Here is a 27142-nt window from a genome sequence, read left to right as displayed (position 1 = left end):
TATGATTTGCAGAAGTACCATTTTTAACAGTTAATACACTTACGAAGCCACACTGAAAAAACTTCAACACTGGGTTCAATTTTCTCTGATGTAATTATTCTCATATGTAATAACATTTGTTAGAAAGTATTCTTGTGTTCTTGAAGACTTTCAATTTTTAAAGAAGATTTTAGACACTTGTCCTTTTGTTAATTAAAGTATTACATGAATTACAATAGTAAAATTTTATGGACAATGAACTACTGTCACATTGAACTTTGACTGTTTTGTGATTATCTATCCAAACACAACAGATAATTGTAACAAGTCTAAAAAGTTCTCTGTAATAATTTGGCCAATGATTCTGTGACTTGCTTATTTCTGAAACTGTAAATTACTGGATTTAACACAGGAATTATGACTGTGTAAAATAGAGAGTCTATCATATCTTTATCATCTACTTGTGGAGATGCAGGGTGCACATACATGAAGAGAAGAGGACCATAGTATAAAGACACAGATAAGAGGTGGGCTCCGCAGGTGGAGAAGGCTTTCTTTATGCCTGTATCAGATTTCTTTTTTATGATTGTAAACAGAATAATAGTGTAAGAAACAAGGATTGTTGAAATAGTGAAAACTTGAATTGATCCAGAGAAAATAAAAACAATTAGATAATTAAGAGAAGTGTCAGTACAGGAAATTTTTAACAGTGATATAATGTCACAATAAAAATGGTGTATCACGTTGGAATTACAGAAGGTTAATCTCAATAAAAATCCTTCATGAATTAAAGCATGAATAATTCCACCTACAAAACACAATACTATCAGACATACACACAGATTATTAGTCATAACTACTGGGTAAAGTAAAGGTTTGCATATGGCTACATAGCGATCATAGGCCATTGCTGCCAAGAGGAAACATTCTGTAGTTGCACTGATATTAAATGAAAAAAATTGTAGCATACATTCAGATAGAGAGATCAGCTTGCTTTTAGCAAAGACGTTAAGCAGCATCTTCGGAACCACTATGGAGGATATAGATGCATCTACAAAAGCTAAACTTCCAAGGAACAGGTACATGGGGATGTGAAGATGAGGGTCAATCCAGATGAGAGTGATCAAACTGACATTTCCCACAATGGTGATGAGATAGATCACCAAGAAGACCAGGAACAGAGGGACTTTCCACAGCGGCTGGGGAATGAGTCCTGTAAGAACAAATTCTGTCAAGACTGTTGTGTTCTCCTTTTCCATGTCTTCACTGGATGGCTCTGAAATGAAAGGTAGTGAATGTACAAGAGCATTTGCTAGAACTTATCAATTGAAAACTGGACAATGGGGATGTTCTATCGGGAACTCACCAAGGCCAGCTGGCCTGGGTCTGAAAAAGCCTGGGTTAAAACCGGTCTCACTGAACATAGCGGACAATGAGGGCTACTGAGACCTCAAGAACAATGGCAATGGGTTTTTGATCCTACTGCACGTATTGGCTTTGTGGGAGCCTAGGCAGTTTGGATGCTCACCTTACTAGACCTGGATGGAGGAGGGTGGTCCTTGGACTTCCCACAGGGCAGAGAACCCTGATTGCTCTTTGGGCTGATGAGGGAGGGGGACTTGATTGGTGGGGAAGAGACAGAAATCTTTAATTAAAAAAAAAGAAAACTGGAGATGTGGACTTGAAACGAATGCAAACTTCTATCGGAAGGTCCTTTAAATTTTATTTATCATTATATAATAAATTGTTTAGATTACTGTAAAACACCTATTTAATTTTTAAAAGCATGAGTTGAATACTCATGGTAAGTTGTTTTAAAGACTTTAACATATTTTTAGTTTTGTGTGTGTGTGTGTGTATGTGTGTGTGTGTGTGTGTACATGTGTGCAAACCTGAATGGGTGTAGGTATTCATGGAGTCAGAAGTAAGTGTAGTATCCTTGAAGCTGGAGTCACAGGCATTTATAAGTCTGTAAATTGTACAAGATGAACTGAGCTCCAGTCCTCGACACCAGCAATAAAGCAGTTAATCTCTGGGCCATGTCTCAGGCACTGGATAGCAAGGATGTTGAACAAGTGGAACACACTGAGCATTTTTTACTCACTCAAATGTTACCATATGGAAGAGCATTAGAACAATTTAAAAATATTTTTAAAATTAAATATGTAGTAGTGGAGAAAATAGGTTACTGGGAAGGGAAAGTAGTGGGAAATATTAATTATAACACCATTGTTCTTGTTCTGAGGCTTCTAAACTACATCATATATCTGAATTACTTGGGGACATTGTGCAAAATTGTTGATGTATTTCCATAGAAACAGAAAGAGCAATTTTAAAATGATGTTTAAAAGCTTGCATTCTAGTCAAATGTCAGTAGCACACACTTTTAATCCCAGAATTCAAGTAAAGGCAGATGGATCTCTATAAGTTCAAGGCTAGCCTGGTCTACAGAGCAATTTCCAGGACAGACTCCAAAGATACACAGATGAACCTTATATAAAAAAAATCAATAACAACAGAAAAGGTCTGCATTCTAAAAATTTCTGGGTAATACATATATGTGTGAAGTGATATGACCCTGAGAATGGTGAAGCAGTGACAAGGTCTACTTTTAAAAAACTGGTAAATTAGAATGTACAGTGACACCTGACACCTATGTTATGGGCAGGGGTATCATGTGGTGCCTGTATGCATGGATATTTAAAGTTGAGAATCAGAATGAAGCTCAGTAGCAAAGTTGTAAAAAGTCCATCCTCTGATCACGCAGGTGACAAGGGCTCATCAGGATGAGTGAGCAATAGTGAATAGGGACAATGCCGATGGGAGTAACTAATAGTGAGTTTATGTGTTTCTTGGCATGGCGGAGTACACAAAGAGAAGGAAATGGAGGCATGGGAATAAATTCAAGTAGCTTATATTAGTTATAATTGAGGTAGATTCCATTTTTGACAGCCATCTGATTCCTGTTACATCAGGCAGAAGTTGTCCACCACTGTTGAAACCAAAGCACTTGAAAATAACCTTTGCATCTTGATAGAAAATACAGCAGAACTGGGACAAACTGTAAATTCACCTGCCTAGATTTGGTTTAGAATAGGAAATGGGTGAGACACCCAGATACAAAGCATAGTTTTAGTCATGAAGGCATCACCACCTGGACTCCAGCCTTGCAGTGCATGCTTTGAGTTGACACACAGGGCACAAGACCTAGCTTCACTTACAGCTTCAGGGAGCTGTTTACTAGCTCCTAATTCTAGCTATTTACTGATTACCTGGCTACCTGCTGTTACTGGTCCTTTTTCTTGATGAATAGTCAAATTCTCCTAATTTTCTTTAGAGTCAAATATCTACCTCATAATGTACTTTTTTTTCCTTTGTCACCAAAGGCACAGTTAACTCCATTGAAGATCAAAAAAGACAAGAAAAGCTGGAAAATGGTAGCACATTCTTGTAATCCCCAGTGCTTTAGAGCCTGAGGCAGGAGATTAATTCTTTGGCCATAGAGCGAGAACCTGACTCAAAATAAATACAAAACAACAACAACAACAACAGAATTAAGTTTAACTAGATAACCGATAGCCATGGTTCTTAAAATGGGACAGACATGAATAATGAAAACATGAAGCAAAATGCCAACAGTTAAATTTAAAACACTGGTAGGAAAAGTGAAGGAAATCTTTGATTGCTGAAATTAGGAAACGGGATCTTTGTTGAGAACGGTTTCTCTATGTTACAGAGGGGTGTCCAGCAGAATCCCCAAGGCAAAGGAAGATACTTTGGGGAAACCAAAAAAACGGAGACAGTCGCCATTTGTCTAGTGCTCTAAACCTAACATAAATTTTACCTATCGAATATTTATTCATGTTTTAAATAAAAGGATAAATTCATCAAGGACATAACAAGAAAGCATGAAGAGAGCAAAAAGTACAGGAAAGGGTATTTGGGTTAGTGAAATTGGAACAAAGGGGAGGAAGAGAAATAGCAGAAGAGGGACATTTCACAAAATAGTGAAAAGAGCTGCCAGAGGAAGACTGGAAATGAAGGAGGCAAGTCTCAGAGGCACAACAGAAAGGCTGTTCTCACAGCAGCTCTTCCCTAGACCATCCTGAGAATTTTTATTTTCCTTTTCTATAAGCGAAAATTCAATTTCCTAGAGAATCTGTGTTTGCATAAAACATTGATTTTACAAGTTTCTTGTTGACAATGTACATGTCATCGCTGCCTGACATTTCTTTAAATATTTCCATCTTTTGCTATGTCATCAATTCAAACTAAATTTCTCTAGAAATCTTTCTGATTTTATCTTCAGTTTCATTATTTTTTCCTAGCAAGGTAAAATTTAATGTTTTATAAAATGAAAGAATTAGAAATTCTCAAATAAATTTACATTTAAATTGTATGTATGGGGAAAGGTAAGAATGTCATGGAGTACAGTTCTCTGCATATTTCCTGTCTATTTATATGTAGGTTGTATGTTTGTGTAAAGCAAAGAAATATACAGATATATCAGTTTATAAAACTTCATGAAATGTGGTGTCTACAGGGAGAGAAATATATATGTTTATATATCCTATTTCTATTTCTGTATATGTGTATATGCTCTTTAATAAATTATTAGAAAAGATGTCAGTATAGAGGAGTGAGGAAATGTTTTCAATAGTCACTTTTCCTGCAACTGTCATAAAAGTTTGCTATATAAGAGCAACTTAATATTTCATCTGATCATAACTAAATGTAATAGCTGATTAGGTAATAAAAATTTCTAACCATGAGAATTCAGGTTAAATATTTTGCTTATTAATATTTAGTCACAAAATAAAATATATAGAAAATCCTTTATTGCTCTTTTCTTCTATACTGATCTAGAATCTGAAAAGGTAAATATAAAATTATTATATATTTAAGAGCATTTTTAGCTCTTCATGCAGGAAGGAATCTTACAGAAATCATCTCTCTCTTACCTATATCCAGGAAGATGTTTCAGGGATCTTTAACAAATGTTTGGATTTCTAAAGCAGAGAAAATCTCAGTCTGTCAGGAAGTCAGTAACATAGGGAGCAATTCTTAGCACAGTGGCTCATAGTGGAGTTCATCCTATAAACACAGAAAATTTTTAGGCAATTTTGTTTTCAACTCACATGTCAACCAGATTTAAACCTGTGTGCTTTTGCCAAAAGAAGAAGAAATGAAGAGCTGAAATTCCCATTATGAGTTCAAACATTCCCCATGGAGAAAGTGTAGCTGCTGTGCTGGGCACCTTGGGCTTGACCTATGACGAGTCCAAATGATCCCATGGGTACACTGCTGATATTTACATTATGATTATCTCCTCAGAGTGTCCAAATATAGCGTTGGATACAGAAATTGCACAATATTTCACCATTTCTTATATCAGTTGACATTTCTGACAGATTAGGCAACTTTTATTTAAATTAATTTTTAAGGTTTGTCTACAACGTTTCATCATGTTGTTCTCATATGTTATTTTACTTTGTTTGTATCCATTCCTTGCCCACTGTCCTCCATATTCCACCTCTTTCTTCCAGGTGGTGTTCTTTCTTTTTCTAGTTACTCTGTGCTTTAGCCTTCCTATGATATCTATTCTATTTACCTTTTATTTCCGACTTTGCTTTAGATCTCTTCCTTTTTTTCTAATAATCCTTATTTATTTTCATGACCTACAAACTCACACACAATACAATACAAACATACACACAAATACACTTAAATTTAAGTTCTGTATGTGAGAGGTAAATGCAGTATTTTTCTTTCTGATCCAGCTTATTTCACTCGACTAATGATTTCTAGTTCTATACATCTTTCAAATGTCACTATTTTATTTTTCTTTGTGAATAAAAATGATTTACTGCATACAAGTGTCATGTATTTGCTTGTTGATGGTCACCTAGGTTAAATTAATAGTCTGGATATTGTGAAAAGTGTAGAAACACAATAAGATGCACAAATATATCTGTGCCATAGTGATTTAGATTCCTTAGTGTATATTTCCAATCATGGTATAGCTGAATCACACAGTATTTGTCTTGTTTGAGAACACCCATATATATTTCTAGAGTGGCTTCATAAGCTTGCATTATCACAAGCAGGGATTAAGTTCTCCTATTTATGCATGTCTTCATACGGTTTAAGAAGTCATTTGGTTTCTTGGTGATAGCCATTACAACTTATGTTAAACTCACTTAATCTAAGGTAAATATGATCAGGACATCTGGGAGTAAAGAAGTAATTAAAATTAGAAATCCACAACTGGCCAACATACAGAGATTAAGATAACACAGTTATTTTTAATGGGATACCAATATAACACTTTTTATCCCTAATGCTCAAGGACCATTATGAAAGGAGTTAAAAGATTGTAAGAGCTAGTAGTTATGGGCATCTACAATGAAACAGTATTTGTTGGGTATGATGTGGCCATTGAACATTTGACCTCATAAAGATCATGACTGCATATAATAAAACCTAAGCAAGATTAAGCCAGAGATGAGGCAATCTTGGGTGGTGAAAGGGTTATTTATTAAGTCTAACCACTAAATGTGAAGGTATTGGAAATTGATGGCTAATAGAAGAGGGACAGTAAGTATTCTTCAAAGATGAGGTATAAGAAGCAGCACATACTCCAGCACCTGGTTCTAAATCTATGCAACTATAGACAGTACTAAGTGGACTCAGTGGGTTAAAAGAAAAACAGAACAAATGGATTTAGGAAGGAAAAGTGATGGTGGTGGATAGAAAAGAGATTATTAAGGAAGAAATGAGATTTGATTTAATCCAAACAGTATACATATGTGTGTATAAGTGTCAATATTCTTGTCTTTGTCTTATTCAGTAAAAGTACTAGTGGTAAACTGTACAAAAACAATATGCCAATAAAAGAAATTTTAATTTATTTTAACTAACATATAAAACATAAATGGTATGCATCAATGGGCTGTCATTTTAACTTTATAATCTTTAAACTAAGTTAAAGATACTAATGATATTTATGATTTCTATATACTAAAAATGTAAGTTCTCAGCTGTTCAATGGTGGTGCATGGTTTAATCTCAGTACTCCTGAGGTAAAGGAAGGAGGAATATTGTGAATTCTATATGACTATATGACCCTAGTCTCCAGAGAGGCTACACAACATAATCCTGTCTCAAAAGGCATAGTCATAACCCATTGATCTAACTTTCCCACATATAGCAAACTCTTATTCTACCTACTTCTGGTAACTATCATTTTACTCTCACCTCTGTGACATTACCTTCTTTTAACTCAATAGGGGAGATCAAAAAGTCCTTGTCATCCTGTGTCTAGCTTCCTTCACTCAACAGGTGTCATAGTTCCATTTTTAATACATAATATGTTTGTCTACAAAGAATTGGATAAGTGATTTTTACTCTCTCGATGGGGTGTGGAACCATTGCCTTTCCTTTTATCACCTGTAAATTTACCTTGGTAATCTCCTGACACAAGTAACACAAGGAACATAATGTCAAAGTTGTTCTAGAAAATTAATCTGTAAGATGTATTCAGACTCTTTGTGGGACAAACCAAGATCATCTACAAGTTGATGCTAGTAATGGGTGTTTGATTTACCTTAAAGACCTCGTTTATGTATCTTCAGTCCATCTTCAATTAATGATGTTTGATTCAGTGGAGATTTAGGAAACAGGCTTTCATATAAGCAGTCTCTACAGAAATGCCCAAAGTCAATGCCTGGAGATCCCTGTAGAGTGAACAGAACTTTACACTGCCCCGAAGCTAACTAATTAACATCACTGACACACGTGGACAGAAAAGGTGTCCAAGATCTTCAAAATTTATTCTCCAGTGTTTTAAATACCTGATATTTTCCCCAAATTCTCCAAAACTAAGAAAGATCATATGGGAAGCCAATCATTAAAATGTATGTCTGTGAATTTAAAATATGAGATTAGAATTTAATTTACCTAAAAACTTGAAGAAATCTAGATATCTAAAGCACTTCAGGGCTTTATTGTTTTTACAACTTATCTACTTACTTTTCATGGGTCTCTACGTTGAACATAAACTGACAAGATAAAATGATATAGTATATGAGTCATTCAGTCTATCTGAATTCATAAACAGTACAGTTCCTCAGCAAATATTCAGGTAAGATTAATGTTTCTCTGAAATAATTTGATGATGAACAGTAAAACAGATTTCTGATTCAGGGGAGTACTTGTATTTTATACTGGAGATGGGAAAAAGAGTTTTCACTTGTTGTATTCTTGTAGACCTTCTAAATAAAAAGTAACTTTTGAAAACTATGCCTAAATATTTCCAGTTTATTTCCCATTATGTTGTGGGAAAATAATAAAACAGTATTACTTGATAGTTCTTCAAATATCATTTCAAAATACTTTGTTACAGATATATAATATGTTATATATGATATATAAATGGTTACTCATTTTATTCACTTGATTCTATCTTTCACTTTAAAACTACAGAAAACTTAACCATTATGTGAAAGAGTAGCAAAAATAATGTTTAGTTTAGAAGAAAAGTCAGTTAAATACAATTTACAATATGTTCTTTTTTTAAAATAAATGCTTCAGTGTGCACATTTTTAATATATAGAAGGTCAATGGTATATACAGAGTCTGGGTCTCAGAAAGCATTTGAAAGTCATTAAACTAGCTATGTAATGGTTTTGTTTGTGAGTTAATAGTAATTTGCAAAGTAAAAAGGAGCTAAAATGCATGTGGAAAAATTGCAGTATGCTCCTGTCCAATATGTTATACCTATACTGTGTTAAACCCAGAGAACTTTATTTGATGGAAAAAGATAATGCTGCCATTATTTGAATCCCATACCGTTTCTGCAGTTGAAACAATGGAATGTTATTTTGGTCAAACTATAACAGTATACAATAAACCAGAGTGATTATTGAATTCTGAAATATAGCATATTAGAAACAACTTCATAAGATTTAAATAATAAGCTAAGTGGAAAAACCTCTAACATACTTAAAAAATGAAGATATTGATTTCTTCTGAATCAGTTGGAGTTATATAAGTGGCGTATTTAGACTGAACAATATTTATATTGTGAACACACATTTTTGTCATTGGTCTCAAGATAACTACATCTACAAAAGTCTTAAAACTAGACCAAATGTTAGGATACCCAGATAATTAAAAGTAGCAACTCCTTTGGAAGTCTGTCAGATGAGATAAGAGTAGGAAGTAGACTATGTTAAAATAAGTATAAAAGTGATTTGAAACTAAGAAAATATAATGATTCTATATACTCCTATCCAGCCTTAAAAGAAAAAGAGATCTTCTGGTCATATCCAACTGTTACTTTATGTGGGAAAATTGTAACTTGGGCAAATTAGTTTTTTCCAATTCACTCTGATTCTGTGTAGATTTTTAAAAATTCTCTACTAGATCCGAGATAATTTTTCAATATTACTTGGACCCCATAATATAATACTTAAAATGATTTTGCTTAGAGAATGTTCTCCTTTTTTACCTTTTAAAATTTATCTTTTTGAGCACTACATTTTTCTCTGGCCTGGAGAATGTTCTTATAATATAATAATCCAGTTGGAAAATGGCAACTGAGAGACCATGGATCTGTTCTCTGGTACAGGCTAGCTCATGCAACTAAAGTTTTCAGTCAAGGAGTTCCAGAGACATTTCAGGACAGCCCCTTGTGAACTATTTATGAGTAACTTCACAAATGACCTTTGCTGGGCAGGCTGCTCTTCAGGGGATGGCAGAGCATGATGCGGTGAGTGTCATCTATATTCCAATGTAATTAGAGCTGTGTAACTAGATATAGTCTGCTTGTAACTGCAGCTGAATTACTTTATAATTTTGTCTCAGCACAGATCAGAAATGATGAAGAAAAATAACTCTTTGACAACAGAGTTTATCCTCATAGGATTTACAGGTCACCTGGAACTCAAGATCTTTCTGTTCCTGCTGTTCTATGCAATCTATCTGGTCACCATGGTGGGGAATCTTGGGTTGGTGGTCTTGATCTACATGGAACATCATCTTCACAAACCCATGTACTTCTTTCTTGGAAACCTGGTGCTCATGGATTCCTGCTGCTCCTGTGCTATTACTCCCAAAATGCTGGAGAACTTCTTTTCTGTGGATACTAGGATTTCTCTTTATGAATGTATGGTCCAGTTATATTTTTTGTGTCTTGCTGAAACTGCAGACTGCTTCCTTTTGGCAGCAATGGCCTATGATCGCTATGTGGCCATATGCAACCCTCTACAGTACCACACCATGATGTCCAAGAAGCTCTCCATTCAGATGACCACATGGGCCTTCATAGCCAGTAACCTGCATTCCATGTTACTTGTAGGCTGTCTGTTAAGGTTAACTTTCTGTAAATCAAATCGCATTGATCACTTTTTCTGTGACTTTCTTCCACTGTATAGGCTCTCCTGTACAGACCCTTTTATCAATGAACTAATGATATATATTTTTTCAATGCCAATTCTAGTCTTTACCATTACCACTATCTTGATCTCTTATTTCTGCATTCTTTTCACTATTTTCAAGATGAAATCCAAGGATGGGAGAGGAAAAGCAATTTCTACTTGTGGATCCACCTTCTTTCTGGGTCAATATTCTATATCTGTCTTCTTATGTATGTTGGACCACTGGAAGAAGGAAATAAAGATATACCTGTGGCTGTATTTTATACAATAATAATTCCTTTGCTAAACCCTTTTATTTATAGTTTGAGAAATAAGGAGGTAATAAATGCTATTAAGAAAGTTATAAACACTTACAATATTTTACAAAAATCTTCTGCTTCTATAGTTCACTAATTTCAGCTCATTAAAATTATTTTATCGATATGAAATATAGAAAAATAAAATGTTGTTTATATAAAGTATTAGTCTTTATATAGTTAGACTGTGTTTATTAAGTAGTATACAAATACAATTTAAAAATAACCAGTCAACTATTAACCTTCGGTATATAAGAAGAAAATTAACTGTTGCATCCCCTTTTATTTTCCGCATAAGAATTTTCAGTACTGTAATTTCAAATTCAATAAGCTAATATTATCACTCAATTAAATAGTTTAATTTAATTCCAAGTTAATTAAATTCCAAGATTTTTCTTTGATTTACATTATTTGGTAATAGAAGAAGGTTTGTGTTATTTTTCCAAAACATTCAAAGCCTAAAATTCCAATAAGCCTTAAAAAAATTCCTGATTTTTTTTCAGAAATTCTTCCTTGTCTTCTTTCTGCTTTTGTAAAACAAATGCAGTAATAGAGAAAACTTACTATGGAAGTCCTGTCTTCCGAATATTTATATAAATGTCATGGAAATTATTACTATTTTGCCAACTATCATATATTTTTAAAAGGTTTAACCCATTTTGTCAGCTTGTGTTAGATTAGTAGACAGTCAAGCTAGAAGTTTTAAGTTGGTTCACAGTGTTTCTGACACACTTCCCCTAGATTCTGACACATTTTATGTTCTTGTCTATGGAGAATCTAGGCTGCATCCAATCCAGTCTTGGAATAAAACTATGGAATTTTTAGTAAGTCCTTTACGTTTCTAAAGGAAACGTTTAGATTTTTTTTAACTTGGTTAAAAACAAAGTAACAATAAACCATAAACAAAAGAATGCACATTCCAGTTCTATATTTCACTCAAGTGGTCTTCTATATAACACTGAAATTTTCCATAAGATCAAATGGTAATATTTTTCACTCATCCTTTTCTACTTATATAGTCATATATTACACTATTGTGATTTTAGCTTCTTTACTTTCTCAAATGGTTTTTTTATTTTGTACTACTTGTATATTATATGTATGTCTCATGTTTGGGAATGACCACTTGTGCGAGTGTTCAAGAAGAGGACAACAGATGCCTGGATCTGGAATTAGAGCAGCTGTGAGCTACCTGGCAGGAGGGCATAGAAGGTAAGTAAGTGAGGTCCTCTGGAAGTGCAGTTAAGACTGACTTGGGGGACCAGCCGCCACTCAGCAACAGTGTGCAAAACAGTCCACAAATGCACTGATGTCTTAGGAAAAGTTCTTAACTATCTAAAGGCTAAACCTTTTCTATTCAAGAGAGGAAATAAAATACAGATGTTTTCTGGTGAATTTTCATCATCTTGAAAATTCTCTCTGAAAGATCTCTCTTCATGGCTTCCTAATTAGCTCCTCACCCTTCTTATTCTCTGCCAATCAGCTTCTAATTAACTTTCCATATCCTCTACATCTTCCTCTCAAGACCTTTCCTCTAATCTCTCGCTGTGTGACACCTGCACTGCTCTTTCCTCTCACAGTCATTTTACATTTTCAGGGACTGACCCGTTCTCATAATACAAGATAAGTCGTTTACTTTCTTTTAGTTTAGGAATGTCATGCTGACTGTCTAGGGAGCTAATGCCTGGCATTGTATGTAGGTCTAAGTTGTTGACAGTTATCAGACAGTAAACAGTGGGCTGAAACTTAAGCCAGAGACTGGAACTATATAAAAAGTGCCAATTCCTTAGAAAGTTTTGTCTAATAAAGTTGGTTCTATCCTGACCTTGAATCAGCAAAGAAACACCTGGGAAGATGACCACATATATTTGTTTTTGGGGCAAATAGATATTTATCTCTGGGGCAACTGGCCTGCTGTGAATTTGCTCTGAAGTTCAAAATTAGCTCTCTGTGTAAAAGGCTATCTTTGTGACTGAGAATCCTGTGTTAGTCTGAGTAATTTAATATCCTAGTATTATTTTATTCATCAAACTTGCACAGCTTAAGCAGAAATCATCTTCCTGACCCATCCACAGTTATATGTGTACCCAATAAGTATAAAACATACCACCAAAAGCCTGTGGAATTGAACCCCATAGCTGTTCTTATTAGGGCGACATAGCAGTGGCACCCAAGAAAGTTAAAGACAGAAAACAACAAGTCTTTTCACAGTCAATAACTCCCCAGCTTTGCCTTTCCCCAACAGGAAATCAAGTATCTGATGGGTTGACCTGTTAAATAAACACTACTAGTCTCTGCTATACATTCTCAAGGCCCCCTGCAAGCCGGATATGCTTTTTGCTATTGAGAAATCTCCCCAAGTCCTTAGTGGCTTTCTTCTTGATATTCTTCCCAGTACTGTGTCTGACAAATCTTTATAGATGCTTTTATTTGTAAGGAATGTATATTGGTATTTTATTACAACTATGTATCTTGTCTTAAATCTAAAACTAGCTTTTGGATCAAGTTAAAAAGTCATGTAAATATGTGAGCTAGCAACATTAACAATAACTCCATGACTGAATCAATTTGCCTGATTTCTGTCAAAGCAATTCAATTTGTTTTATTCATAAAATAACCAACTGTTATGTACAACATACTTTTACCCACTTAAAAATATTCCTTTAGGGGTGGGATTTGCACTGTGCTTGAGTTTTTGGTGTTGCTTTTTTGTAATGCAGAAATACCTCTAGTCTATAATTCTTTCTATCTCCAGATTTGTGCCACTCTTTTTATTTTTGGTTACTAATATGGAATGTCATTAATACACATTGGAAACCAAAAAGCTAGTTGACTTCTGCTTGTCCCCTTCTGTTGCATTTCATGTGTGTTTTCCCTTTAATTAAATTTATTATTTAATCATTTCTTCTTCCTTTTTGGGTTTATGATAGAATTTCATCATTTTCCCTTCTCTTTCCTCCCTCCATACTCTCCCATGAACCTCTCCCTGCTCTTTTGAAATCTGAGGTCTCTTTTTTCACTAATTGTTATGATACTCATGCATATGTATATTGATATCTGCATAAATAAGCACATAAGTACAATCTACTCAATCTGTGTAATGTTATTTGCTTGTGTGCTTTTCGGGATGACCATCATATACTGGATACCGGTTGGTGTATTCTTATCTGGGTAAAACTATTTTTCACATTCTCAGCATTCTTTAATTGTTCATGCCCCCCCCCCTTTTTTTAATAGGATTGAGGCCTCCTAGTTCCCTGTCCATGTTTACTTTGTTATTATTAATGGCATTAAGCTGTAAAGGAAACAAATTATTAGTATAGAGTTTGATATACTCTTCACCCAAGTTCCCTAAAGTATGTAACTTGTACTATTATGACATTCCTATTTTTAAGATATTTACGTTAATACAATACTATTAGCTATTGGTTTTTAATGCATTTCCATTAATACCATATTTCTGCCCATGACCCAGTTTAAGGAGTAAATTTACCTTTAGCTGTCAGCTCTGTTTACTTTCCTATGTAATATAATAGGGTTTTAGACTGTCCATGATATCTATGACCTTGAAACTTTAAAAAGAGTTCTGCCCACTAATATTATATCATTCTAATTTGGATCCATCCACAGTTTTCCATAAATACATTTATTTTTTGGAAAATAACATCACAGAATTTAAGTATTCTCCTTCCTTCAGAGTGTACTTGTTTCCACATAGCTTACTGTTGTTCAAAGCTTAGCTTGTTTGACTAAAACTAAGGATGATTGGTTTCACTAATAGAAGTTGTCTCTCTCCTTTCCATAACATTCATTAGAAAAAAAAGAGCCAATCTAGATAATAGTTAAAAGCAAAGGACTTTTATGACATTCCATAGAGGGAGGAATATTATAAATTCTGGAAATATTTTAATATAAAACAGTAATTATAACTTAAAATATGCTTGATAGAATGAAAATGCCATGTTAGAGCCACACAGTACATTCTGGAATTGCCATGGGATTTGGGGAAAAGAGGTGTGAAGCTGTTTGGTTAGAAATAATAGGCTTGTGCAGAAAGTTGTATGAGCCCAATAAACGGTAGACAGTACAGATTTTAAGCAGAAAACAGAACCTAACATATGGCACCAGAACATAGCAGGAAGGGCACCCCCATTGTTCCACTCAACCCGGGACCTCAGCAAAAGAGAAAGAAAGTTCTCTGTCAGTGTCACCAAAGCAGAATCTGTGTTCTGTAAAATAGTATATCTGAGACCTACAATTTCTCTCTGCACGAAGAAGCACTGAAGAAGGGATTCTCTGGTTGCTAACTTGCTCACTGGTACTATCATGGATTTTTACTGACAAACTTGTGCTAAGGTGGAGGCAACTGAACCAGAAGCATTTTTATTTCTTCTCTGATGTTTAGTATGAAGTTGTAGAACCACACTCAGTACCAGTGTGAAGTCATGAAACGAATGGTGACTTGGATGCAGGATCAAAGTCACAGGTCTATGTGGCAGGAAGTGGGGATCTACTGCAGAGGAAAAGTGTGTGTGTGTGGGGGGGGGTGCTCCTATTTGGGAATATATATTCAACTTCCAGGAAGACAGATGAACTCAACTATTTATGGGTAGTAGAGGGCCTTTGTAAGATACCAACATGACTAGATAACCAGGATCACTCATTCCCCGTGGCCTATACATCAGTGCAGATTGTTTGTATTATGTTTTGTTGTTGTTGTTGTTTTTAACCATAATTTTTATATTGATTCCTTGGAATCACCCTTTTTGCTTCCCCCCTCAAAGAAAAATTAAAGACATAATAAAAATAGGAAATAAAACCCCAAAGATACATATAAGAATATTAATTAAAACAAATGAAAAACAAAACAAAATAAAACGAAAACAAAAACAGATAAGCAAACAAAAAGGAAACAAAAGCACATTTCTACTACTTCTTTTCTGCCTTTTCATCACCTCTTCATTCATTAGTGGCATTGGGGATGCTCTGTATCATGCAATATACCCTTTTGTCCAAACGAATTTAATTGCAAATGTTCATGGGCTCAGCAATGGTGTTGTCCTCAAACTACAACATGGTGCCAGGTGGCAGTCTAGACCTCAGGCAGTCACATAGCCTTTGATGGTAACAGGAACCAGAAATAGCAGCACAAACCCTGGCTATGGTAGGGCCATATACACAGGCATGGCGTGAAACTGTGTTTTGTGACCATACATTACGATGGCTCAGGTGACAGTGCACACTTATATCTGTATGGTCTTGGTGGCAACATGCCACTAACTACCAACATGACCTCAGGTGTCATCCCAGACACTGAGCTTCCTCAAGGCCTTTGGTGGTAACAAGATCCAGGGACATCAACATGGACGACAGCTGTGACAGGGCCATGGACCCATACATAGCTCTTGTTGGCAGTCCAGACCCACATGTTACCATGGCACCAGGTGGCAAGTAGTTCCATTGATCACCACCTTTGCCTTTTCAAATCTGCCTCTCTACAGGATATGGACCATTCTGCCTCTCCCTTTTTCCTATATCTCACCATATATGTGCTTATCATACTGATACTCAAGCACTGGCGAAGCACTTGCTTTCTTCTCATTGGACAGGACAGGTGCTTCAGGCAGTCTTGTTCATTGATTTGGTTTTATCACTCAGCACACAGAGCCTGAGACATTGGGGAGCAAAACATGTGTTCTTCAAACATCCCTCACATCCCTGTGATAAACAAATGACATTGGTTTGGTCAAATATCATAAGGTTCTTCCTCTGTCTTGGCTGACAGTAATGGATTTAAGGTTATTTCTTCACCTACTCCATTGCCAGGCACAGATTTGAAAATACAAGTTCATCCCCATTATATGGCTGTCTTCAGTTATAGGTAAGGCAGTCAAGGCCAGGTGAGACTCAGTCTTCACAAAGCCCTCTTTGGGCTAACATATCTGCAGCATTTAAGCAGTAATTTATTCCACCATCATTCCAGTTCCTAATAAACTTCAAAATTAGAATCTTGGGGGGGAAGAATCATATTTTATATTCTCGTTAAGTAGGAAGTGTTGGTCATGATTTTGAATTTTTAAATTTTTATTACTTATTGCTTTTTAGCTTTCAATCACTATTATTTTGATATCTTAATCCCACAATCTTTACTGCCCTTTCCTTTGTTTATCTCCCCTTTTTCTTTTTGTGACATTATTTTCTTACTTCTGAACTTTGTTGTTGAGTTCCTACTATTCTCCTTCCCTCCTCACTCATTATGGATATAGAGTTCCTATTTCTAACTACTTCCTAAGTATACTTGAACACCTGACTTTGTTGTGGGCCTTTACTGTTATCCACTTTCTCCCTTCTGAATTGTGATGAGAACTTCTGCAGAGAGGTCTGCTTGTTATAAAGGTAACCATGAAAAATCAACAGTGCTGTACTTCAGAAGATGTGCCAGTCAGAGGGCATATGAAAAGGGTAGGCAGCATCAAAACGTGGAGTGATAATCAGCCAAAGAGGAAGACAAGAAATCTTTAAATAAAATAAAAATCTTCTAGAAATAAAAGACCAAAGTAAGGTGCCATCAGAAGATGTTATCAATCACCCAAGTTGCATCTATAATAACCAATCAAAAATGCACATTGGCCATGCTACTTGTAACCCTAGCTCTGTGGAGATGAGAAAGTGGAGATGTCAGGATCACTGGAGATTGCTGACCAAGTGTAAGAAGAGACCTTGTTTGAAAACAACAAGTCAGGTGTCCTCATAACCTCTATATGTACCTGCTCTTACACACACTTATACACACATCAAACTCATTCATCAAACATTCAGATAAATTAGATGCCATTTCATGATCAATACATCTATATGTATTATACAAAGTTTGACAGATTAAACATATTTACCTCCCAACATTTTGATTACTTTTATGTTGTTAAAAACCTCAAAATCCTTTCAGTGTTAGAATTCTATAAGATATGAGTATTATCCATATTCACCTACCAAATTCCTTGATGCTCAGGATAGCTGACTACTCATTCGGCTTTCAATGTCTCACTGCTACTCTCCTAGTCCCCGGCAACAACAACTCTGCTTTTGCCTCTGTGATGTCACCTTCATTAGATTCCAAAACTGATGTCAAACAGAACTCATTTTTCTGTGTCCTTCTTTCTTCACTCAGTATAATGGATATTTCTATTTTTAATACTTAGCCTATGTTACTCTTTAGACTTTTATACTTGATGTGGATAAGTATGAGAGATTATTTCTCATTTATGCATAAATTTTCTAATTATCTCAATAGTCACTGAGGACTCCTCTATCCAATATTGGACTAAGTGCTGGGGGAAGTTTACAGCTAGTAACTACCTGCCTACTGGGGCGTGGCCTCATAGACTATTTACTCTGATGTGGAAGCACATCCAGTCCTTCTCTTCTCTTCCCTGGCCCCGTTTTGCTGGTTCAGTTTGTTTTGGATCTCATCTTCATCCATCCTTCAAGCAAAGAATCCTGATTTGTAAGTTTTATCCCTTAATAAATGCCTGTCTATTTCTTAGTTCTGAGCTAGTGTGGGATTTCTTTGTTAAGTGTCTGATCTCTCAACCATCACTTGATGCCACTTGGGTTTAAGCTTCATGTCCTCTGGGATGGAGGTTTAGTCCTCCTACAGCCTGGACAGATTTGCTTTTGCCTGAATGGTATTTTTTTTTTTTTTTTATAAAATACTCGTCACAATGGAGTTTGCAGTGTGACAGCTGGAGTATGAATAGAAGCGCTGTTTGCCAGCCACTGAAAACTCCCGGGTGCAAGCAGAAGCACTGCTTGTCAGTCACTGCAACCCAGGTGTGTGGAGCTTTTGGGTTTCTGTTCTCTGTTCCAGGACTCTGGGTTTTCTTGCTCTCTGTATGGAATTGATTTAATTACATATAATCTCTTGAGTGACTTATTTTTCCCCAGTATTTTTTTTAACAAGTATCAAGGCGGATTTTACCACAGGACCTGTTGTGACACCATTGCATTGATTCTAGTCGCGACTCAGAAGCAGAACCATCTGCTGCCTAACAGGTAATATGGCAGATTTTGTTTCTAATGGAACTTTTGCATAGTTTCTTGTTGTCATGATGGAAGGCATTGCATGAGACCTCAAGATTTTCATGAGGTCTGCCCCAGTTTAATCAAATATCAATTAACTTTGAAGGAATCCATAGCTTTTCATTTCCTGTGGAAACAAAATCACAATCTTTCCCAATACAACACATTTTTTAACTTCCCTTTTGTAACAAAGACATTTCTAAAGTATATCAGCTGGTTTAATTCAGCAGTTCCTTCCAAAACCCAATTAATTCTCTCAGCAGCTGTCATTTACTCATCAGCATTCAAAATACTCAAAATCAACAAAACATCAAACAGGATCCATATACCCTGTATATTTTTAATCTTTATGTGACTTATTTTTATATTACTTTACTCTCTTTAAAGACTTTATTGTTTTTAAAATATTTATTTTTCTATGACTGCTATACTCAGTTTTTGTTTCTTTGGCATCTAAGCATATTATAAACATACTACATACTTTTAGAGGTTTTCTTTGTCTGAACCTGGTTTTACTAAGTGACTGCAGCATTTTCAGATTACATGAGACAATCTTAAATTTCCATGTCCTCTGTTATTATATGCTGAGAAAGTCTTTGAAAAAATTCAACACCTCTTCATGCTAAAATTCTTGGAGAAGTTAGAGATTAATGGGAGATATTTAAACATAATATAGCAATATACTACAAGCCGGTAGCCAATGTCAAATTAAACGGTGAGAAATCCTTGTAGGGTATGGAATATATTTTCTTCTAGGAGTTTCTGTGGTTTGGGTTTCAAAATGATGTTTTTGATTTACTTGGATCTATTATTTTGCAGGATGGTGAATATGGGTCTAATTCCATTTTTTCGTTTGGGGGTGTTAGGTTTTCTCATCACACTTTGCTGAAGATGCTCTATCTATCATCTATCATCTATCTATCTATCTATCTATCTATCTATCTATCTATCTATCTATCTATCATCTATCTATCTATCTATCTATCTATCTATCATCTATCTATCTATCTAACATCTATCTATCATCTGTCATCTACCATCTATCCATAATTATTCTTATATCAATTGTTATAATCCAACTGAAGTTTCCCCTTTGTCTTCTCCTTCTACTTCCAACCTTATCACCTTGCCTATTGCCCAGATCCACTTCTCCAGTATTTCTTCAGAAAAAAGCAGGCTTCCCAAGGAAATCAAACATAGCAAGAGTTGCAATACAATTAGGCACATACCCTCATATCAATGCTGAACAAGGCAAGCCAGCAGGAGCAAAATGATCAAAAAAAAAAAAAAAAACAGGCAGAAAAGTCAGAAATACCACCACAGCACTGTTACAAGTCCCATAAGAACACCAAGTTACACAACAATATCATAAATGCAGAGGGCCTAGGTCATACTAAGACAGGCTCCCTGGTTGTTGCTTTAGTTTCAGTGAGGAGGCTTCATGAGCCCTTCTTAGTTAATTCTCTAGGCTACTTTCTTGTGGTGTCCATGCTATTAGGCCCCTACAACACTTCCTCTCCCTCTTCCACAGGATTACCTCAGCTCCTCTTAATGTTTCAGTGTGAGTCTCTGCTTCTGCTACAATAAATTACTGAATGAATCCTCTCTGATGACAGTTATGCTAGGCTCAGGATGGTATTTTTAGTTTCATCTGTTGGCCAGCAAATTTTATGATGTCATTGTTTTTAACAGCTGAGTGATACACCATTGAATAAATGTACATTTTATTCATCCACTCTTTGGCTGAGGAACAAGTGGGTTGTTTCCCAGTTTCTGACTACTATGAATAAATCCCCAATCATATCATCATTTAGGGTAGTCCAAGTAACTCCTAAAATAAAATAGGCTATTGTTGTTGCCTGTGGCTCTTTCCCAAAGACTATACATAAAGGCCTATTGCTAAAGACATACACTTAGGACACATGTCTTGCATGATACAATCTTCATCAATCCTGAAAGTCTCCTTCCTGAAGATTAGATTCCATAAAGTTACAGAAAATACCAGCTGCCAAGTGAGGAAAGAAATTAATAGTCTTCCTTTGTTGCAATGCCTATGAACCATAATAATGATGACCATGGCTGAATATCTCTAAATATGCAGTAAGTGGCACTCACGTGGTGCTGTTAACAAACTGCTGTCTAGTTGGACTTAAAGGTCCACCCAAATGGTGAAAATTATGCCTGGTATGAGAAGCCTATCCAACTTTACAAAGCCATTGAGTTCATAGACTGTTTAACCATGACTTTGCTAGATCAGCATAATTCCTTTCTACATTCTGAATGTTTATTCCCACAGGTAAGCATAGCTTCCACCCCTCATCAATGAAACTTGTTTATGGCAAATGGAAACTATCACACAAAGCAACAACTCGGAAAATGAAGATATCAACAAATCATTGGAACCATAAATTTAGTTATGTGCATAGCAATATTACCTGTGTTGTAAGAAGCATAAAAGCTGAAAGGATACAAGTAGACTATGAATTATCTGCAATTTTCTATTAAGTAAAATGGATATTGTCTGAAAAGTACTTGGGCACGATTATAAATATTTTTTTTTTTTTTTAAAAAATACCATTCAAAATTTCCACTTCCTCCCCTCCTCCCATTTCCCTTCCACGCCCAATTCACCATCCTTCCTCCCCTTCCAGTTCTAAGAGAGGGCAAGGTACTCTGCCCTGTGGGAAGTCCAATGCCATCCCCCCTCCATCCAGGCCTAGGAAGGTATGCATCCAAAAGGAAGGTATGCATCCAAACAGACTAGGATCCCAAAAAGCCAGTACATACAGTAGAAACAAATCCTATTGCCATATCATTGGCTTCTCAGTCAGCCCCCATTGTCAGTCACATTCAGAGAGTCCAGTTTGTTTACATGCTTGTTCAGTCCCAGTCCAGCTGGCTTTGGTTATCTCCCATTAGATCAGGCACACTGTCTCAGTGGGTGGACCAACCCCTCATGGTTCTGACTTCCTTGTCAACTTCTCTCTCCTTCTGCTCTTCAACTGGACCTTGAGAGCTCAGTCCAGTGCTCCAATGTGGGTCTCTGTCTATTTCTCCATCCATCGCTGGACGAAAATTCTATGGTGATATTCGAGATATTCATCAGTGTGACTATGGGACAAGGCCAGTTAAGGCTCCCTCTCCTCAGCTGCCCAAGGACCTAGCTGGGGACATCCCTGTGGACATCTGGGAACCCCTCTAGAGCCAAGTCTCTTGTCAACCCTAAAATGGCTCCCTTAATTAAGATATCTTCTTCCCTGCTCCCATATCCGCCCTTCCTCCATCTGAACCATCCCACTCCCCCAAGGTCTCCCCAATCTTTCTTTTCTCCCTTCTCTCTCCCCCTCCTCCTCCTCCCTTCCCCCATCCCACTCCACCCCCACCCCCATACTCCCAACTTTTGCTCAGCCATCTTGTCTGCTTCCAATTTCCAGGAGGATCTATATATGCTTTTCTTTGGGTTCACCTTATTATTTAGCTTCTCTAGGATTGATTGCAAAGTATAGGCTCAATGTCCTTTGTTTATGGCAAGAGTCCACTAATGAGTGAGTACATACCATATTCATCTTTTTGGGTCTGAGTTATCTCACTCAGGATAGTGTTTTCTATTTCCATACATCTGGATGCAAAGTTCAAGATGTCATTTGTTTTACTGCTGAGTAGTACTCTAATGTGTAGATGTGCCATACTTTCTTTATCCATTCTTCCATTGAGGGGAATCTAGGTTGTTTCTAGGTTCTGGCTATCACAAACAGTGCTGCTATGAACATAGTTGAACAAATGCTTCTGTAGTATGATTGGGCATCTCTTGGGTATATTCCCAAGAGTGGTATTTCTGGATCTTGAGGTAGGTTGACTCTCAATTTCTTGAGAAATCGTCAGACTGATTTACAAAGTGGTTGCACAAGTTTGCATTCCCACCAGCAATGGATGAGTGTTACCCTTACTCCACATCCTCCCCAGCATAGGTTATCGGAGTTAACAAACACTGGTCATTAATATCACTTAATATCAATGGTCTCAATTTACCTATGAAAAGGCACAGGTTAAGAGAGTAGATGTGAAAACAGGATCCAACATTCTGCTGTTTACAAGAAACATACCTCAAACTCAAAGACAGACAATACCACAGAATAAAGGGTTGGGAAAAGGTTTTTCAATCAAACAGACCTAAGAAACAAGTGGGTGTGGCTATACTAATATCTAACAAAATTGATTTCAAACTAAAATCAATCAGAGAAAATGGAGAAGGACACTTTATACTCATAACAGGACCAATTCATCAGAAGGAAGTCTCAGTCCTGAATATCTATGCCCCGAATATAAAAGCACCCACATATGTAAAAGAAACATTACTAGAACTCAAAGCACACATCAAACCCCACATACTAATAGTATGGGATTTCAACACTTCTGTCTCACCAATGGATAGGTCAACCAGACAGAAACTTAACATAATAAGAGAACTAACAGATGTACTGAATCAAATGAACTTACCAGACATCTATAGAACATCCCACCCAAATAGGAAAGTATATACCTTCTTCTCAGCATCTCATGGAACCTTCTCAAATTGATCTTATACTCAATAATAAAGCAAACATCCACAGATACAAAAAAATTGGAGTAACTACCTGTGTCTTATTGGATCACCATGGAATAAAGTTAGAATTTAACAACAGTTCTATTTCCAGAAAGCCTACAAACTCATGGAAACTGAACAGGCAACTACTGAATCACCCCTGGGTCAAGGAAGAAATAAAGTCTTCTTTGAATTCTACAAATTCTTTAGCAATAAAATGTGATTTTTAAATTCTTTCAGCAAATACTGAATACTACAGATTCCAAGGCACTTTTCAGAGTGTTAGAAATTCAGTATTGGAAATTTCAAAAAAAATGCCTTTTTTTCTAGCAAACATTTAGATAATAAGATGGAAGAAGTGGAGGTAAAGAAAGGAAAGAGTGACCAAACCCAGCTGTACTAACAAATACATTTAGTGATGAGTGATTAGTGCAATGAGGAAGGAAAAACAACAGAGTAACAAAGGAAAGACAGCTAGTATGAGAAGAAAAGACAGAATGCTGCCAATATTTCATTTAAATGCCCATGTAGGCTTACAGAGATGACTACAATTTTAAGAGCATGAATTACTCCTGCAGAGGACCCAGGTTTCAGTTCCAGCTTTCACACTAGACAGCTCACAACTTCCTGTAACTTCAGCCCTAGGGAAATGTTCCCTTTTCCCCACAACCTGTCGAACATAAGTTATCATCAGTGTTTTTTATCTTGGCCATTCTTACAGGTACAAGATGGAATCTCAGAGTTATTTTGATTTGCATTCCTATTATGACTAAGGATGTTGAACATTTCCTTAAGCCATTTCAGATTCCTCTGTGGAGAGTTCTCTTTTAGATCTGTACTCCATTTTTTATTGGATTATGTGATCTTTTGATGACCGATTTCTTGAGTTCTTTGTATATTTTGGAGATTAGACCTCTCTCTGAAGTGGGGTTAGTGAAGCTCTTTTTCCATTCTGTAGGCTGTTGTTTTGTCTTGTTGACCATGTCCTTTGCTTTAGAGAAGCTTTTCAGTTTTAGGAGGTCCCATTTATTAATTGTTTCTCTCAGTATCTGTGCTACTGGGGTTATAGATAGGAAGCGGTTCCTATGCCAATGTGTTCAAGTGTTCTTCCCACTTTCTCATCTATAAGGTTCAGGGTGGGTGGCATTGTGTTGAGGTCTTTGATCCATTTGGACTTGAGTTTTGTGCATGTTGATAGATGTGAGTCTATGTTCATTCTTCTACATGTTGATATCCAGTTATGCCAGAACCATTTGTTAAATATGCTATGTTTTTCACATTTGATATTTTTGCTTCTTTGTCAAGAACTTTAAATCTTTGAAGAAAGAAATTGAAGAAGACACCAGAAAGTGGAAATATCTCCCATACTCTTAGGTAGGCAGAATTAGCATAGTAAAAATGGCAATCTTTCCAAAAGCAACCTACAGATTAAATGCAATGCTCATCAAAATCCCAGCAAAATTCTTCATAGACATCGAAAGAACAGTACTGAACTTCATAGGGAAAAGCAAACAATCCAGGATAGCCAAACCAATCCTGTAAAATAAAGGAACTTCTGGAGGCATCACAATTTCTGATTTCAAACTCTCCTACAGAGCTACAGTACTGAAAATAGTCTGTGTATTGGCGTAAGAGCAGATGTGAGGACCAATGGAACTGAATAGAAGACCCGGATATTGATCCACACACCTTCGAACTTCCTATTTTTTGACAAAGAAATAGAAATAAAAAATTTTAAAAACAGTACATAGCATTTAATTCTGTGTTACAAATGAGAAGATGCAATCATATCACATAATAAAATTAATAAAATATTTAAATCTACTAAACCTTCTATTTTCCTCTCCAAGTAAGAATTGTTTCTACAATGGAGGCTAGAGAAATGGTTCAGTATTTAAGAGCACTTGCTGTTCTTTGTAAGGGCCTGGGTTAAATACCAAGCATGGACATGGTGGTTAATTTCAGTCTGTAACTCCAGTTGTATGGGATCTGGTGTCCTGGCCTCTGTGTGTCTCAGGTACTCACATGGTCTATAAACATACATGCAGGCAAAATACCCATACAATTAAAATAAAAGGTTTTATTTTAAAAAAGTAACTTCTGGGAAATAATTAAGCATTCTTTATTATGCTTTCTTAAATAAAACCCAATAAAGGCTAAAGAATTAGTTATAATGGGCGCAGAATCCTCTACAAACTCATACTGAGTTGAAGTGAAACTTATCAGGAGAACAAAGCAGGGGAAAGTTGTAAGTAGAATAGGTTTGATAAAATATATATAAATACACCGATTTTTTCACTATGCACACATTTTAATATAAATAGTGGTGAGGAGAGAACTATAAAATGTCAGATTAGTATAAATCTCTGAGTAGACTTTCTGAAAACCCTTTGTTTGAATCTCATTGTTTCACAGGACATTGGTAGGTGCGTTTAAGGGGTTTATACATTTTAGTAGTTAACATCTCAAGGTACTCTAGTGTCAGCACTGGGAAATTCCTTTGGGACTTGATGGAAAACTTTTTAACTTTGCAGTTTAATGGGCATCATTATTAACACTGACTTGTAGGCCACCTCTGGGATAATCATTCTTTCAAATGCAAACACTTTAGAGTGTGATATATATATATATATATATCAGTTCTGATGTTTGCATCATAAAGCAAAGACTGTACTGACAAAAATCTTCTCAGTAAAGTCAGGTAAGAGAGGTATTCTAACTTATTTTTACTTTAAACATTTGCCATCAAATACATTAATTACTATTTCTGTTCTTTCTAAATTTAAACTTCTTTCTGATTTTCTGAGTAATCAAATGTTATGTGGAAATAGACTAAAATTTCATGCAAGAATATGACTTTCTGAAAGGATGGGATTTCAGAAAATACGCATAGCATCACAAAATTGTTTTGTAATGTAAGCATATATATTGTAAGTTATTTCTATTTTATCTAATGCTATACATTGCACTTAGTTACTAGAGAAAAGGAATTTCTACCACATTTTAAAATGATCTGGTTATAGAAATGCAAACATAATAAGATCATCAAATTAAGATGATAAAATTTGATAGTATGCCCTAATATACCTCTGATAAATAGGAAATGAACTAGCAATCCAAAATTTGTTTAAAGTTTAAAAGGATTTCCATCCAAGCATTAAGACATTTTTAAAAGCAAGCTTATTTATTAAAGTTTATCTACTATATTATAATTTAAAGAATCATAATATTCTAAAGAATCATTAAGAAAATGAGCATTCTTGTTTCAGAAGGGAAGATTTTGAACATTGTTTTTTTTCCTTTCTTTTTTATTAAATTACCTCTGTCTTAAAAACTTTCCTATAAAACTCATTTTGTCCATATTCTTTCCCCTCCCACAAGCCTTCCCAATTCCTTTATTGTAAGAGCAAGATGTGGTAGATAACACCAAGGAAAGAGCATCATCAATAGTTTTTGTTTTATTTTTTAATTTTTCAAGACAAGGATACTCTGTATCACCTTGGCTATTCTAGAACTAGCTCCATAGATCAGTCTGGCTTTCAACTCACAGAGAACAGCCTCCTGAGTGTTGGAATTAAAGGCATAGACCACTACAACCCAACTCAACATTTGTCTTATAGGTAATTCTATCAGCAAAGGAAAAAATTCACTTGGAACCGGTACTAGGATATAGAAAATTAGAGCACTTTATCAAGGTCATTGGATAAAGAGTGGGTTAGAATTAAATCTTCTTTTGCTTTATCACACATTATCATCTCTCACAGATG

General features: G+C 35.7%; 1 protein-coding gene and 1 pseudogene across 1 annotated transcript; one reads left to right on the top strand and one right to left on the bottom strand.

Annotated features, from left to right (window-relative positions):
- Nucleotides 1–308: 308 nt before the first annotated feature.
- Nucleotides 309–1244, bottom strand: LOC126505834 (olfactory receptor 187). Its single transcript, XM_050149073.1, has one exon. It carries the CDS (start codon nucleotides 1236–1238, stop codon nucleotides 309–311), a length of 930 nt encoding a protein of 309 aa, XP_050005030.1. The 5' UTR covers nucleotides 1239–1244.
- An 8614-nt stretch (nucleotides 1245–9858) lies between these two features.
- LOC126505794 (olfactory receptor 181-like) lies at nucleotides 9859–10811 on the top strand (annotated as a pseudogene).
- Nucleotides 10812–27142: the final 16331 nt, after the last annotated feature.

The sequence above is a fragment of the Alexandromys fortis genome, unplaced genomic scaffold, assembly GCF_014885135.2.
Source record: "Alexandromys fortis isolate MF-2015 unplaced genomic scaffold, M_Fortis_MF-2015_v1.1 scaffold_4, whole genome shotgun sequence".
Taxonomy (NCBI): domain Eukaryota; kingdom Metazoa; phylum Chordata; class Mammalia; order Rodentia; family Cricetidae; genus Alexandromys; species Alexandromys fortis.
This window is presented reverse-complemented; position numbering and strand designations above follow the sequence as displayed.